Genomic DNA, 16,585 nt, shown 5'->3' with positions numbered 1-16,585 from the left:
TTTGGAGCATCTTTTCTTGGGGAGACATTTCATCCCCAATAAGACAGGCCAGGGCAACAAGTCTAAAATGGCCTCCCACAGTGGATGGAGCCTTGGGTGCCATGGTGATGCCATGCTTCACAATGCATCCTTTATCTTACCTGCCTTAACTCGGTCTTGCTGCCCCCGGGTGTTTCCTGGAGTCATGCCCACCACCCCACCACCACCCAGATCAACTTTTTGTCCTTAACCTTTTATTTTAGTGTTCCTTTTGGAAATCACCCAAAGCCAAGTTTTATGACATCAACACAACTGCAGCTGTAATAAGTCACAGTGAAAACTCTTCTAATGTCCTGATGGGAGATGCTGATAAATGCTTACCACATACTCACACACCTGCAATGCAGTCTATACTGGCCTTGTATTCCACAGCAGTCTAGGAGAAAACGATTTCCTAAAGAGAATTTTAGGAGCCTGAGATGAATGGGGAGGGTGGTCACTCATTGGGAGAGAAACAAAAAACTTCAGGACTCCGAATGCCGGCTTGCACGCACACATGCACATACCACGCCACTCGCAGAGAGAAGCTGTCGGCAGGAACAGCACAGCACAGCGCCTCCTGGCTTGGAGATGCTTCTGGAACCAGAACAGCAGGAAGGCAGTGTGGGCATCCTTATGGGTGATGGTACAGGAATGGCAGGTGGGGATCACACAGCTTTTGTGACAGGTGAGGTCAAATATGGCCTTCTTGGTTTGGCCCTGGTGTTTCTACACTGCAGTGATGGTGGTGGGGGGGATGACCACAGCTTAGCTAAGCCTTGCCAAGGTCAGATTTCTCTTTTTCCTAATGTTTACTTATTTTTATTGGAAAGGCAGATATACAGAGAAGATAAGGAGAGAGAGAGAGATCTTCCATCACGGTTGCAGCCAGAGCTGAGCCGATCCAAAGTCAGGAGCCCGGAGCTTCTTCCAGGTCTTCCATGTGGGTGCAGGGTCTCAAGGTTTTGGGCCATCCACCACTGCTTTACCAGGCCACAAGCAGGGAGCTGGATGGGAACCGATGCCCATAAAGAATGCCAGCACACGCAGGCAAGCATTTAATCACGAGGCTATTGTGCGGGACCCTACAGACATTCTGTTCGGAAATGTGGCTGTGCTGGCAAGTTTGCAGCTGCGCTGCATGTTGTTCAAAGCCAAGACACTGGGCCCGGCGTGGTGGCTTAGCTGCTAAAGTCCTCGAATTGAACGCCCGGGATCCCATATGGGCACCGGTTCTAATCCCGGCAGCCCCACTTACCATCCAGCTCCCTGCTTGTGGCCTGGAAAAGCAGTCGAGGACGGCTCAAAGCTTTGGGACCCTGCACCTGCGTGGGAGACCTGGAAGAAGCTCCTGGCTCCTGGCTCTGGATCAGCATAGCATCGGCCGTTGCGCTCACTTGGAGAGTGAATCATCGGATGGAAGATCTTCCTTTCTGCCTCTCCTCCTCTCTGTATATCTGACTTTCCAATAAATAAATAAATCTTAAAAAAAAAAAAGATTTTAAGTGAAGGTAGAGCCATGTGGAGCTTTAAGGTTTTCCATTCTCTAGAACAGATTCCAGACCTGAGTCTATTTGATTCATCAAGGTGCTCTGGGACTCCAAAGGTAACTTTGATCTCAGACCACGGATGATCTTTTTAAAAGTTCATGTTCATTCTCTATTTTCAGAAAGTTTCATTCCCATTAGGCATAATAAGCCAATTATGCCTAATCATCCAACGTCAAAGCCTTGGGACCCTGCACCCACATGGGAGACCCAGAAGAGGCTCTGGGCTCCTGGCTTCAGATCAGCGCAGTACTGGCGGCTGTGGTCACTTGGGGAGTAAATCATCAGATGGAAGGTATTTCTCTGTCTCCTCCTCTCTGTATATATCTGCCTTTGCAATAAAAATAAATCTTAAGGGGGGGGGGGGGGAAAGCCAAGACGCTTTCAAAGCAGAACCCAAGGCAGAGGACAGCAGCAACGGTAGGTTCCTTAGGCTTTCTGGCAGTACTTCCCTCAACAGAAACTCAGCTGACAATGAGCAAGCTAAAGCCATGTATTTGACAGGTTGAAGGAAGCAATGGAAATCAACGACTGGGGCTCAGCAAACTGGACACCTGTAGGCCACGCTGGGAACGCAGGGAGTTTGTATGATTGGCAGCATTTTTAAATGATTGCAGGGGAAAGCTAAAAGACATGAGAATTATTTAAGACCATGCCTGTGGCTTAGCACGTAGTCCGAAAGAGACTACATGGCCTGAATGTTTGCTTCCAAGCTCTTGGGGGAGAACGTGCTGGTGGCTGATTTGAGGATGCCAGGAGAGGGGTGAGGGGAGCTGGTGAGGGGCGAGCAGCCACACAAGTGGTGGTGTCAAGTCCAGGGTTCCTCCTCTTGCCCCGAGGACTGCCCACCCCTCTGCCCGCCTCAGCTTCCCTCTCCTGGCTTCTAGGACATCATCTGCCTCCTGATTTCTCTCCAGGTGAGTAAGCCTCAGGAACTGGTCAAGACAAAAGCTCCCCCCGTGAGGTGGCATCAGGAGACAGACACGTCACTAGGTGACAGTGAGAATGACAGACAGGCATGGAAGAGGCGATGTGTTCCTCACAGTGACAGTTCCTCCGGAGGCGACACCTTGGGGCACGCCACTCGAAGGGGCTCCATGGCTACGTGCGGTTGCTCAGCAGGGTGTGGGGAATAGCTTGCGGGGTGGGTCTCCCAAGCACAGGGCCGTATCCTCTCAGTGGCTGTGTGTGTATAGTTGGAAGGGACGAGTAAAGGCCGGCAGGCCGGCAGGCTGTAAGCTGCTAGGAATTACTCCATTTGTTCAAGGAGGTGTGTAAAAATCGGATCTTGGGACCCAGTGTGGTAGCCTAGTGGCTAAAATCCTCACCTTGCATGTGCCGGGATCCCATGTGGGTGCTGGTTCCTGTCCCAGCTGCTCCACTTCCCATCCAGCTCCGGGCCTGTGGCCTGGGAAAGCAGTGGAGGATGGCTTTGAACTCTGAGACCCTGTACCCAGGCAGGAGACCTAGAAGACGACCCTGGCTCATGGCTCTGGATTGGCTGAGCTCTGACCATTATGGTCACTTGGAGAGTGAACCAATGGACGGATAATCTTTCTCTGGAGCTCTGGCTTGCCAATAAAAAAACTTTATTAAAAAAGTGTCGGGCCCGGTGGCGTGACCTAGCGGCTAAAGTCCTCGCCTTGAAAGCGACAGGATCCCATATCGGCGCCGGTTCTAATCCCGGCAGCTCCACTTCCCATCCAGCTCCCTGCTTGTGGCCTGGGAAAGCAGCCGAGGACGGCCCAAAGCCTTGGGACCCTGAACCCACGTGGGAGACCCGGAAGAAGTTCCTGGCTCCTGGCTTCGGATTGGCATAGCATCGGCATAGCACTTCATTTGGGAAGTGAATCATCGCACGGAAGATCTTCCTCTCTGTCTCTCCTCCTCTCTGCATATCTGACTTTCCAATAAATAAATAAATCTTTAAAACATGTACTCTACCCCACCACCAAATTCATATACATTAAGACCACTTTTGGGTCTGGTGCAGTAGCCTAGTGGCTTAACTCCACACCTTGCATGCACCAAGATCCCACATGGTGCTGATTCATATCCTGCTTGCTCCACTTCCCATGCAGCTCCCTGCTTGTAGCCTTGGGAAAGCTCCCCAAGTGAGCGCAACGGCCGGCCGATGCTATGCTGATCCAGAGCCAGGATCCAGGAACTTCTTTCGGGTCTCCCACATGGGTTCAGGGTCCCAAGGCTTTGGGCCATCCTTGACTGCTTTCCCGGGCCACAAGCAGGGAGCTGGATAGGAAGTGGAGCTGCCGGGATTAGAACTGGCACCCATATGGAATCCCAGGGCATTCAAGGCGAGGACTTTAGCCCCTAGGCACGCCGCTGGGCCTTCTGTTTAACTCTTAAAAAAAAAAAAAAAAAAAGATCCGTGCACTTGCTCCAAAGATGGATCTCCATTTTCCAGGAGGCAGGGAGTAACACTGCGCAGGCAGCCAGGGGCTGCTTTCCTGGCTGGCAGCATCAGCACCACGTGGAAACTTACTAGAAATGCCAAATCATGTGCCGTCCTGGACCTACTGAATAAGGAACTCCCAGCAGGCTCCAACGATTTCTAAGAACCCTGCAGGGGTTCCCGTTTTTAAAAATGGGACTTGGAAATAGGTTTGAATCCCCAAAAGATGATGGCTCTAAAAATAGTGACAAAAGGAGATCAACCACCACTGACTCTAGTCCACGCACACAGTCTCTGTGTTCCTGTCAACCTGATCGGCTGCATGCAGGGACAACCTGTGGGTTCAGCACCCCAGCGACGGCTGCTGAAGGAATGTTCTCTTGCCCAGACAGGACAGGCTGACAGCCCGAGATACGTACCAGAGATGACTGCATCGGTGAGTTAGACCACAGGAAACACTTTTATTTATTGAATACAACTGTTTTAAGAAAAAAAAAAAAGCATCCAGACTGTCCTCATTGGTAATCACACTGGCCATGGTGAGAACAGCGCATGCCGCAAACACTCCCCTTCCGAGCTGTCGCCACCGGGTCACACATCTGTTCTCCGACGAGAGGCCCAACACGCACAGGAGACACTCCTGCGAGCCGGGGCCATGCTCTCTGCGGCCACAGCTCATCACAGTCCGATCACAGTCTTTCGAGCTTACATGGACCAATCGCCGATCATGCCAGAGCTTTTTAGATCAACATTAACCACCACCAAAAAAAGGCACTTTAGAATATGTATGACAAGCAGTGACACCAATGCAATGAGACTGGCTTAAGTGTTGCTTCAACTTTGTTACGGTTCAAATAGCACGTTTCGTGTCTGTCTGTAGGTAGTGCATTCTTTCTGTCTTTATGTATTTAGCAACATCTATACACATATAAACATATGTACCTTGCATATCAATAGATCTGAAGTTTCTAAAACACCCGCTTCCTTCAATTCAATATTACACAAAAATTCTAGTTACTTTATTTAAAACAAAGAGAGGACTGGAAAATTAATGCAAAGAAGTAACCCACTAAAACCTCTGTATTTTCAAAAGGAATAAAAAGTAAAATAAATATTCAAAACTTCCCCAGGTTATCGACTGTTAAAAGATAGCCCAGCAGCGACCATGCTCACCGTCCCGCAGGGGACAGGGCACCTTGGGTACTGTCAAGTTCACACTCTCACACGTCCATATTGCTTAGGCTGGAGAGAAAGAAAAACAGAAATTCCTTCCTTCCTTTCAGTACTCACTAAGTTTTAGCTAAGTTGTGCCACTCCACTTAGCTAAAAATATAAACCTCAGTCATGTAGAAACAGACCCGCAGGAGGCTGAACTCCCACGGCCCGTGCACTTCAAGGACTGCGGGGGGGGCTCTGCTAAACCGACAGAGCTGCTCAGCCCACCACCTGCGCCAGGCCCGCCGGGTCACAGGCTTGGGAAAGGCCGACCGACTCCTCCTGCCCACAGAGCGTGTGTGGACACTGTCTTACTCTTAGGACAGGAAATATAAACAATTGCAATGGTATTTAAAGTTTAATTACTACCTGTATAACGCCTGAGAACAAAGATGGAAGCCAATGCTGCAGGATTACGAGCCAGACTCTGGGCACTTGCGTTTTTTAGCTGCTGGCTCCTCAGGCTCCTGTGGCTCCAATGTGCTCACACTGGGTTTCAGGCTGGTGCTGTCTGCTTTTATGTTGTCCATGGCAACCGTGAAGCCTGAGAGAAGGTACCCCCCGCCGCCACTCATCAGCAGTTTGGGATGACTTCGGTCTGGCAAAACCTAACCAAAACAGAGAGAGACACACATTCATGCTTACCCAGACCAGGCGGCCAAATGCAGATTTCAGACACACAGATTCCCCTGAAGACGTAAAGGGACCAACTTCCAAGGAGCTCATTCCTTCATGCAACAGCGCACACAACACCACAGGGAACAGCCTTTTGTCAAAGTGACATGCCATCCCCACTTCTCTGAGACCTAAGCAAGTTTCCAAACAGGCAAGCTGCTTGCACAGTACTCCACATCTGCGCACAGCTTTCTTCCTTTCAGCTCCAGCAAAGCATGGGCCTGGACATGGAAGAGGTGCTCAGAACCTCCCTGCTCCCAGGAATCTAGCCAAGCCAGACAGCCCAGGGGATGTTCTGAGGTGTCCCTACCGCAGCATCTGGGGCCAATGCAGCAGGACAGGCTAGTGGCGGCATGGAAGTCCCCCTCAGGACTTCCTACTTCAGGGAACAGGCCTCTGGGCAGCAGAAAACCTCCAGCTTAGCTGCTCTGGCACCCACAGCATTGCAAGGGCAGTGGCCCTCCGAGGCTCCCACAGTGCTGAGCTGGCAGCAGTGAGGGCTCTGTCCGCCCAGCACGGGACCCCTTCACCAGCACCCCGGGCTCCTGAGGTCCCCACTGGCCCAGCTGCAGCTTTTCCAAAGTGGCACTGCAGTCCTTCCCTCCCAGGCTGTACGCTGCGTCAAGTCATTCTTTCTCCCCTTTTACCTTTCAAGGGCATTTCTCTCAAATCTTTTCTACTTCAACTGCCACCTTGGGAAGTCTTCTGAAGTGCTGAACTGACACACAGCCAGACAGTAAACCCTGAAAACTGACTATGAAGACCAGCAGTGTAGCTGTGAGTCCATCATCCCATACGGGCACTGGGTGGCATGAAGCCTTGGGACCCTGCACCCATGTGGAGACCCCGAAGAAGCTCCTGACACGTGATTTCGGATAGGGCCAGCTCTGGCTATTGGGGCCACTGAGGAAGGCATATGCACCCGTTTCTCTCTTCCTCTCTCTGTAAACCCTGACTTCCAAATTAGATAAAGGATGACCAGCAGGACATAGAGGGCTACACTATACTGCTCACAGTGCCACCAAGGGCCTGGGACTGACACATTTTTCAGGGCAACATGCCCAACAAACAAGACAAGACAGGGACAAGTAGTCAGGGTCCTTTTTCTACCGTCGGTCTGAGACACTCCCATCCCTGTGGATGGAAAGCGAGGGCCCCAAGACCTGGAGCAGCCCTGGGAGCAGCACCCACCTGGTAGTTCCGGAGCCAGGTTTCCGACAGCCTGAGATTGATGACTCCGCCCCGCTCCCGCAGTTTGGTGTAGCACTCCAACAGAGGCTGAAGGCACAATCAGAGTTGTTAGGGACAACCTGCTGGGCGGCACTTAGACTCAACACTCAAGCACAGGAGGTCCCGTCCAGTCCACCACAGTATTACCTCCTTATACTGACAGTAGACCACGAACGGCCTTGAAGGCGCCACGAAGTCCAGCAGAGACAGCAGCAATGGAGTGGGATGGAAGCGACTAGCTACAATGAGGCTGCAAGCAAACCATTGGATCGATCATGTCTCTGTTCCCTCAGCGTGGCACACAGGCCTGAAAAGGCATCTGGACTGGTCATGCACCTGTCTGCACAACTCACGAAAGCCAAGAGATTGAAATACTGTGGACATTCAGAGCAGAATAAACTCGCAAGCGTTTCCTTTCCGGGAAATACCAACCACATCATAAGCTTTGACAGTGCCAGGTCATTTTAAACGGCCTTTAGTGATTTGGGGCCTTTATTACACCATCTGGAGACAAGTCTGTTGCTTTTCTGGATGTCTCCTTCGGCCTCTGCCTGTCCAATTTTCAGCAGCCTTTGCCATCAGCACTGGCAAGCCAAATGGCCACCTGCCTCTGATGAGAGTACTGAGCCCGTCACGTTTGGCGCACTGTGAGTGCGAGATGGTTCAAATCTGTTCTGAAGCTTTCCAGAACCATCGGTCACCTTGCCACCTCTGAGACCCAGGCTCCTCTCTCTCTAACCAAGACCAAACCCTCACTGCTGTCCCCACAGCCCACGCGGGCCTTGCCACGTCTCTGGCATTCTGCTACCCACTCACCCATCTGCGTTTCTCTCACTCAGCAGGGTGGCTGCCTCTAAACGTCTTTTCCTCTGCTCTTCTTGTCTCCGTTGTTTTTCCTGAATCTTCAAAAAGAAAAATGAGAAACCGAAGTACTGAGGTCATTCAGTTGGCTTTAAGGAAATTCTCACCTGTCCAAATACTTCAACAGTATTTCTCAACACAGCCTAAACCTACGGAAGGAGGTTGCTTACATGGAAGGTGAACATGAAGCTGGGATTTTACAAAGCCATCATTAGGCTAGACAGGCAATGCCTGTGCACCCCAAAGCCCCACGCTGAAAGCTGAAGCCACCCACATGCACACACACACTCCTTCTCCGGCTCTTGGGAACAGCTAGTTACCATCCCACGAGCTCATGTCCTCAGTGCCTGCAGAGTCCCCGCAGGCCCCAGAACATCACCAGGCCAGCAGGGGCTCTGGCCATTCTTACATAATCTCTCTTGCCGTCTTTTTCTTTAGGCTCCTTATCCTCTGGATCCTGGGAAACCTCTTCCAGCGTCTCCTGCTCTTCTGGAAGGTTGCTCTCCGGGGCCTCAGCCAGGCCGTCCTCACTTTCAGCTTCAGCAGCCTGCTTGCCCCCCAGAATCCCATTGCTTTCCTCAAGCGTAGCGCTGTCCTTGGGCTCTGAGAACAACATCTCAGCAGAAAACGTGCCATTGAGGAGACTGTCCACTTTGTTCAGGGGAAATTCATAAAGACCACTGAAGAAAGACTTGGGAAATCCAAAGCACGCCGTTGCTGCCCGAACAGGCCCACCTCCAGCGTACAGCTGAATAATGGAGCCAAAACCTGTGCAGACGAAGGAGACAAACACCCACATGATGGAGGGGCCCACGGAGCCCACACCCCGACAGGGTCCTCCCCGGCATCAGACCGATGGGGGCTCTGCTTCACAGGGGCCTAGGAACGCTCCTGCTGCAGGCAAGAAAACCCCAAACTAGTTGAGCGCCATGACACAGTAGGCTAAGCCTCTGCCTAGGGTGCCAGCTTATGTTCCAGCTGCTCCTCTTCCCATTCAGCTCCCTGCTTGTGACACAGGCAAGCATCAGAGGATGGCCTTGAGATCATGCACCCATGTGAGAGACATGGAAGAATTTCTTGGATCCTGGCTGCAGACTCACACAGCTCTGGCCAATGTGGCTATTTGGGAAGCAAACCAAGAGAGGACCTTACTCTGTCTCCTCTATGTAACTCCGCCTTTCAAACAGAAACCAAGATAAATCTTAAAACAACAACAACAAAAAAAACCCCTGTGATCAAGCAAATCTGGATGTCATTACCGGTGACTGATTCTTCCCACCCTCCATCCCAATGCAGAAAGAAGGGGCACTTAAAACTCTTATTTCCTCTAGTTGACAGCAAGGCAAGCAAATCAGACCCTGCTCTTTCAGGAGAGAAAAATCTATCCCTCATGTCGTTCCCACTCAGTCTACTCAATTCGGGCCAATGAGTGCCAGCCTCACAAGAATATACACGATTCATGGTTTGACAAGTCCTAGCCAGCCACAGGCACCAAAACCATCTCCTAAGATGCTGTAGCTAGATGTGAAAATCACCAGCACCACCGGATGACACAGGTGCACCGTGTGGGAAGGGTCTGGGGCGGGAGCGGTGCAGGTCACCCGTTATTGCATTAGCCCATCTAGCTTCATGGGAGTCCAAGCTTTCAGATTCCTCAGGGTGGGGGCTTACTGAATTAGAAAATGCCGACTCTGGGAGGCAGCACGATGGCTTTGCGGCTGAAGTCCTCGCCTTGTACATGTCAGGATCCCATATGGGCACCGGCTCTTATCCTAGCAGCCCCGCTTCCCATCCAGCTCCCTGTTTGTGGCCTGGGAGGGCAGTCAAGAATGGTTCAGGCCTTGGAACCTTGCACTCACATGCGAGAGTCAAAGGAAGCTCCTGGCTCCTGGCTTCAGATTGGCTCAGCTCCAGCTGTTGCGTTCGCTTAGGGAGTGAATTGTCGGATAGAAGATTTTCCTCTCTGTCTCTCCTTCTCTCTGTATATTTGACTTTGCAATTAAAAATCATTCTTTAATGAAAAAAAAAAAAAAAAAGCTGACCCTTACCTCCCATTCGTTCCATCATTGCACCCAGCACCAAGCCTGCACATGTTTCCATGACAATCATTTTATTGCCAGCGCGGATATTTCCCAGCGTCAACATCTGTGCTAACGTGTCGTACCTCATGTGGCTAAGGAAGAAAGGAGGATTCGTTCACTCGTCGTCGGGTACACGAAGCTTGTGATTTCAATCACTTTTCAAGTTTTCTCTTATAATACAAATTATGCTGATAACATTATTGATTGCTTAGGAGGCGACAGTAAAGGACTTACAAATTTATGCAGGAGGAGGACACTTTATGCAGGTGAGCAAATTTTTCATTTTACTTAAAATCATGACTTTCTTAAAGACACATTTTCCCCCAATTATACTTTTGAAAGGAAACAAAGCGTACTTAATTTTTCCAGGTTCTCTTGCATAATACATAATTGAAAGAATACGAGTGGACGGCCTCACAACAGTAATGACTGCTTCGTATCTGGGTGAAGAAAAAAAAAAGAGAACTTGGAACCAACTTGGAAAAATGATGCAAGATGGAATATTTTAAACAAGACGCACATTTTCACGTTTATAAAAAGAAAACGTTTTGACCTTTTCAATCATGAACTACTTACTTCTTTTTCTTCTTTTTAATATATTTATCTTGGGCAAATTCTGTCTTGTCTCGGAATGTTGTACTATTCTCAATTAACTGCTGAACTATTTCCTACAAGAAAAGGAGCAAGCAGATTTTCTGAAACTTTATTATCACAAGTCACTTCAAAGGTACCTTATCCCAGAATGGATCCACACGTCGGCCCCTCCATCTCCTCGTGGACAGCAGTCCAGATGATGAACTCTTGTCTGTATACTGCCATACTCTACTGATAACTTGTAAATAAAAAAATCTATCAAGCAGTGTGTGAGCCAGGGTAAAAGAACAGAGTTAGCACAGCAAAGGGCGGCCGAGTGGGAAGGGAGCCTGCTGGATGCAAGGCACTCGCGGGAAACGGAGTTCGATGTGGAGCAGCACTCAGAGCTCACACACGCTGCTCGCTATGACAGTATCAGCGAGAGCGAAGGTCGTCCTTCACCGTACGGCCCTGCGTGAGACACTGGAATACGGAGCACAGGTCCACCTCACCCTCCTGCCAGGAGAGTAACATCACTCTTCCATTTTAGCTCGGGCAGAGCCTGCTTTAAAGACGAAGACGTTTTCTACACACCGAAAAAAAAAAAATTCTTCAAATATTACCTCTCCTTTGATGCCTCTGTCCTTCAAGGCTTTAATATCATCCTGAGTGAGTTTCTGCGATTTCCCGTCATCGATTATATTTCTATTGTCAGTGCCTGCTTCTTTAGTCTCTAAGGAAAGAAATTGTCCCATGATATTTATGATCTGAAACTATCATACAGTTTTTTATTTTTCCAAATTTACATTGCTTTGTAGCCCAAGCTTTAAAAAAAATTTTTTTTAGATTTATTTATTTTTTTAATTGCAAAGCCAGATATACAGAGGAGAGAAAGTAAGGTCTTCTATCCGTTGACTCACTTCCCAAGCGGCCGCAACAGCTGGAGCTGAGGCAATCCAAAGCCAGAGCCCAGTGCCTCTTTTGGGTCTCCCACACTGGTGCACGGTCCCAAGGCTTTGGGCCATCTGCCCCTGCTTTCCCAGGCCACATGCAGGGAGCTGGAGCCCATATGGGATCCCTACGCATGTGAGGTGAGGACTTTAGCTGCTAGGGTAGAATGCTGGGCCCTGTAGTCCAAGTTTAGCAGTCCATTTCCACTGTTGCCAAGCCCATCCACTTCTCGCCAGGATTGCTGCAAGGCTCTCGTTCTTGTGGCTTTTGTTTCTTACCTCTATGCTGTCCACAGGGGGGTCAGAGAGCTTATTTACCCTGATGCTTATTGCCATGCAATAGTAAGAATGAAAACGCATTGCAAACATGACCTGTAAGGTCCCACACGCCTTATCACTGCCTACCCCATCTCTCAATCCCCAAGTCTCACTCTAACTGCCTCGTCTCCTCCCTCGAACACATCCAGCCAGGGCTTCGGTGTCTGCCACTCGTTCTGCTAGGGCAGTGGAGGCAGTGGGGCTTCCCCAGTCCCCACCCAGCCCAGGGTCACCTTCCCTAACCTTCCCTGGAAGAGCCCTGCCTTACGCTCGCCACTGCGCACCGCTGCCACCAGAACTCAGCCTACTTAGCCCTGGGATTGTATCTGCTGTCCTCTGGAAGGACATTCTAAGAACTGCTGTAAATACAACGTCTAAACATGACTAGCACATTTTTGGTGCTTTAAAAAAAATAAAAGTAGACATTAATGTAAATGTATCTAATTAACTGGGCAGCACCAGAATCTTACTACTATTTTAGTGATTACTTAAATATTTTATCACTGGCAACCTTTTTATTAATATTATTACTCTGAATATTTAAGTATTTGCTTTTAATTAACGATGATTAATAATAGCTAGTTATGGAGAACTCATTGCAGACAAAATACTGTGAGGATCTTACTGAAATTCACATTATAATATCCAGAACTTAAGCATTAAGTACAAGAATGCTTAAAAAATCATGGCAAGGGCCCAGTGCTGCAGCTTAGTGGCTAAAGTCCTCGCCTTGCATGTATCGGGACCCCATATGGGTGCCGGTTCTAAATCTGGCGGCCCCGCTTCCCATCCAGCTCCCTGCTTGTGGCCTGGGAAAGCAGTGGCAGATGGCCCAAAGCCTTGGGACCCTGCATCCATGTGAGAGACCCATAAGAAGCTCCTGACTCCTGGCTTCAAATCGGCGTAGCTCCAACCAATACAGCCACTTGGGGAGCGAACCAACGGATGGAAGATCTTCCTCTCTCTTCTCTGTATATCTCACTTTCCAATAAAAAATAAACAAATCTTTAAAGATTAATAGCAAATGCAAAAATAGTGAAGAAGTCTTCACAAGCCTCATGAATTATGCATATTTTGAAAAAAACTGTACACAGATTTGCAACATTTCTTGCACTAAAATGAACTTCCTCATTTCCTTTTCTAACCCTCCAGAGCATCTCAGCTGCCTTCCAGCTGACCCCGACTCCGGCCCTGAAGGGGTGCCCTGTGTACCCTGGCCTTGAGGCAGCAGGGTCTCCCAGGGTTAGCTGCCAGGCCCGAGGCCGACAGCCAGGTAAGAGCAGGGCGAGTGCGGATCCAGGCTAGCTGGCAGTGGAAGGCAGCACTGTGTTTCTCCCGTTCCAGCGGGCCAGTCTGGACAGCACCGAGGGAGAAGCGGAAGCTGACAGGTCTCTGACCGCACCTGCAGTGGGCTCCTCCTCCTTCTTCTTCTTGGGCTGAAGGCTCCCTCCTCCGGTCACCTCAAAGGTGGTCCCATAGCTGTGGCCAATGACATTATCCAGGTAGAACCACTGCTTCTCAAAAGTCACTTTTCTGGGGTGGGGGAAACACAATCAATCAGTTGAATTTCCTTTGCAAACAGAGTAGAAAAGACGTATTCACCCCAGTTTATTTTAAAAGGAGCCGCCCCAGCAGTCAGTAGTATTATCTCTGCACAAAAAACAAGTCAAGAGAACTGTGTTGAGAGATGCGAAGCGAACAGAGAAGCTCTAGAAACTGTGAATTCTGCAAGGATTCTCCAGGGTCAACAGCTGCTCCAGTCTGCACGGCAGCAAGGAGCTCTCCACTTACAGGCCTTGGCGCTTTCCTCAGAGTGGGCAAGGCTGAGACCCCGACAAGTCCCGGGACGCCCATGCAACTGACACCAGGAAAGCCTCAAGACAGCACAGCCCCCCAGAGGATCAGAAACAACAATCTCTCAGCTCCTGGCCATTTAATTTAAAAATTGTCTGATAAAAGCAAGTTACGTTTACAAATAAACATTAGTAACAATCTATATGTTAGGGTCTATTTATTTATTTTTACTGCAAAGTCAGATATACAGAGAGGGAGAGACAGATCTGTCCCAAGTGACCGCAATGGCCGGAGCTGAGCCAATTTGATGTCAGGAGCCCAGAGTCTCTTTCAAGTTCTCCCATGTGGGTGCAGCATTCCAAAGCCATAGGCTGTCCTTGACTGCTTTCCTAGGCTACCAGCAGGGAGCTGGAGGGGAAGCTCCATGCCCACATGGGATCTCGATACATGCAAGGCGAGGACTTTAGCAACAAGACCACTGCGCCGGGCCCTATATTAGGTTTTTAAGACAGAGTTCCTAAGAAGCCACGATGTAGGATTCTGGCCCCCACAGCCTGTGGACCTCCTGCTCTGTAAAGGCCCGGAGCCTTGGCCAGCTTTTATCTTTATTGGAGTCAACAATGTATCCTCTCAGCCCTGTTCCTAGCAGGGAACTCCTACAGCACTCCTCTCAGGGACATGCTGCTTGCTTCCAATGTCACCACAGTGGAGTCAACATGTGTGCCCCACAGCCCAGCAGGTGCTAACACGACCCCCCTGCAAAAAGCACCTTACACCCACAAGACTCTGCGGAAGGCTGATTTCAGGCACTCAGTGGCCCAGATGCTTATCTCCCCGCAATCTGGGTGGGAATCTCACAAAAGCCTTTAAGAAGATTCCCGCAAGTGCCAGCGGAGGCTACATGTGCACACCACATGAGTCTCACGCTTTCTCATTCTCACAGTAATCCTGGAGTGGAGCTTCCCGGAGAAGGACCTTGTTCAGTTACACGGGGCCAGGCCTGCAATTCACATCCAGGGCTGCCAAAGCATCAAGGATGGTTTCTTCCAGCACACCAGGTCCATTCCAGCAAACACCTAAGGGTCTTGCAAAGCACCACTTGACCTTACAGCAGGGCCCACATCCACAGCAGAGTGACTGCTGGGCAACACGGACTCAGAGAGGCAAGACCGAGTCTGGAGGTGGGTGGAGGAGGAGAGGACCCCTCCCCACCCCATCCTGCCAAGCTAGGAGAAGAACTCCAGGATAAAGGACTGGGCAGTGGAGAAGGGCTGAGGACCCAGAATGGATCCTGGGGCAGAAACCCGGCCAAGCCTGGAAGGGGACCCTAAGGGGGAGAGGCCAGGTGTGGGGCCATGGTCAGCAAGAGCCGTAGATGGAGAAAAATCCTGGTGGAAACAGACTCTGCTGGGCAAGGAACAGCGGTGAGAAGCGACCGGGGCAAGGATGCGAACCCAGACAGGGAAGACGGAGGTCCGGGAGGGGGAGTCGGGACGAGGATACGAACCCAGAAAGACAGGTGAGAACAGAGCTCTGGAAGGGAGCTGGATGAGAATGCGAACCCAGAGAGACAGGCAAGAACCGGGCCCTGGAGGGGAGCTGGGTGAGGATGCGAACCCAGACAGGCAAGAACTCCTGGAGGGGGAGTCAGGACGAGGATGCGAACCCAGAGAGACAGGTAAGAACAGAGTTCTGGAAGGGAGCTGGGTGAGGATGCGAACCCAGACATGCGAGAATGGGGTCTTGGAGGGGAAGTCGGGGTGAGGACGCGAACTCAGAGAGCCGAGAACTGGGTCCTGGGGGGATGTAGAGGAGGGTGTCCAGGACCTGGGGAAAGCTCCCCGTCCCCAGCCAGCAATCTCACTTTCTCCGTTGCACCTGCACCGCTTTGAACACGTCTTCCCGCTTCAGCACCACGAAGTCCCCGTCCCGGATGCAGTGGTCGGCGGGCCGCGGCTCCCCCGCGCCCTCCATGCCGACGCTCAGCCAGTCTTGGGGCTGCCCGGCGCCCCCTGCGCCGCCGGGCCCCTCCTCGCCAGGGGCCGTGACCGAGGCCATCGGCCTCACCGCCCAGCAGCCGGACGACCAGAGCCCGGAACCGGGGCCGCCCCCACGTGCAGCACGGCGCTTCCGCTTTCCGCTCCGAAGCCCAAGCTCGCTTCCGGAGCCTCCAGGCTTCCGTTTGGCTGAACTCTTTGATTGGCTGCGCTTCGCCCCGCCCCGCCGCCCTTGCGGCTGCCCGGGCCGGAGCTGACATCACAGACGCGCCAAAAAGGAATTTGGAAGGCGGTTGGGTTTCGGCCTGATGTGCGGTTCTGTGTCCCGCAGTGGACAGTCAGGTCGGCCTGGCGCGGGGCGGCGGGGCCCTGCAGGGGCTGTCCCGGGAGGGCGGGTCGTCGCGTACCCCAAAGAGTTTTGGGGATCCTCGGTGCCAGGCTAGAGGGAACTGGCCCCAAGGAGACAGGAGCTGAGAGAGCCCCACCTGTCACTGTGTAGTCCAGCGTTCTTGTGTGTGTCATAAGGTCTAGCTGATTTCTTAAAGTCCTTGTCTCTCCTTAAAATTGACCAACCTTTTCATGATTAACGTTCACCGAGTCCCCTGTAAATAAAATTTCGGATAGGTTTTTCCTTCACGAATGGCATATTTCCTTGTTTATTTTTACCATAAAGATATGCATTCTCTTTAGAATGGGCTTTAGTATTTATTGTTTAGAACGCGTTGAGATTTACGGGGAAGATTGGCCAGCAGTTGTATGTGCTGCAGACTCGGGTCTGGGTTGTGTTGGGCGGATTGCCCACAGGTTATCTGTGCAGAAGCACCCTCACAATGCAGTATCTCTCATCTTTATTCCTAGAGCCAGGAGTTGTTTAAGCAAACCCTCAGAGGATGTGGGTGGTCTGTCAGAATGC

General features: G+C 50.9%; 1 protein-coding gene across 1 annotated transcript; it reads right to left on the bottom strand.

Annotated features, from left to right (window-relative positions):
• Positions 1–4,417: 4,417 nt before the first annotated feature.
• TRMT6 (tRNA methyltransferase 6) lies at positions 4,418–15,675 on the bottom strand. The gene is made up of 11 exons (XM_040980981.1): positions 15,540–15,675; positions 13,284–13,414; positions 11,237–11,346; positions 10,617–10,708; positions 10,397–10,480; positions 10,008–10,132; positions 8,369–8,727; positions 7,915–8,000; positions 7,246–7,348; positions 7,060–7,146; positions 4,418–5,801 (listed from the first exon to the last, which is right to left on the bottom strand). Exons 1-11 carry the CDS (start codon positions 15,647–15,649, stop codon positions 5,607–5,609), a joined length of 1,482 nt encoding a protein of 493 aa, XP_040836915.1. The 5' UTR covers positions 15,650–15,675; the 3' UTR covers positions 4,418–5,606.
• Between the last annotated feature and the right edge of the window lie 910 nt (positions 15,676–16,585).

The sequence above is a fragment of the Ochotona curzoniae genome, unplaced genomic scaffold, assembly GCF_017591425.1.
Source record: "Ochotona curzoniae isolate NIBS_2020 unplaced genomic scaffold, NIBS_Ocur_1.0 contig_3520, whole genome shotgun sequence".
NCBI lineage: Eukaryota > Metazoa > Chordata > Mammalia > Lagomorpha > Ochotonidae > Ochotona > Ochotona curzoniae.
This window is presented reverse-complemented; position numbering and strand designations above follow the sequence as displayed.

Excerpts from the sequence above, each read along its gene's own strand:
- TRMT6 (XM_040980981.1), bottom strand. The coding sequence starts at position 15,649 with ATGGAGGGCGCGGGGGAGCCGCGGCCCGCCGACCACTGCATCCGGGAC. Across the intron at positions 13,415-15,539 it reads GTGCAGGTGCAACGGAGAAA|AAAAGTGACTTTTGAGAAGC; the intron begins GTGAGATTGCTG and ends CCCCCACCCCAG. Across the intron at positions 11,347-13,283 it reads GGAGGAGGAGCCCACTGCAG|AGACTAAAGAAGCAGGCACT; the intron begins GTGCGGTCAGAG and ends TTCTTTCCTTAG.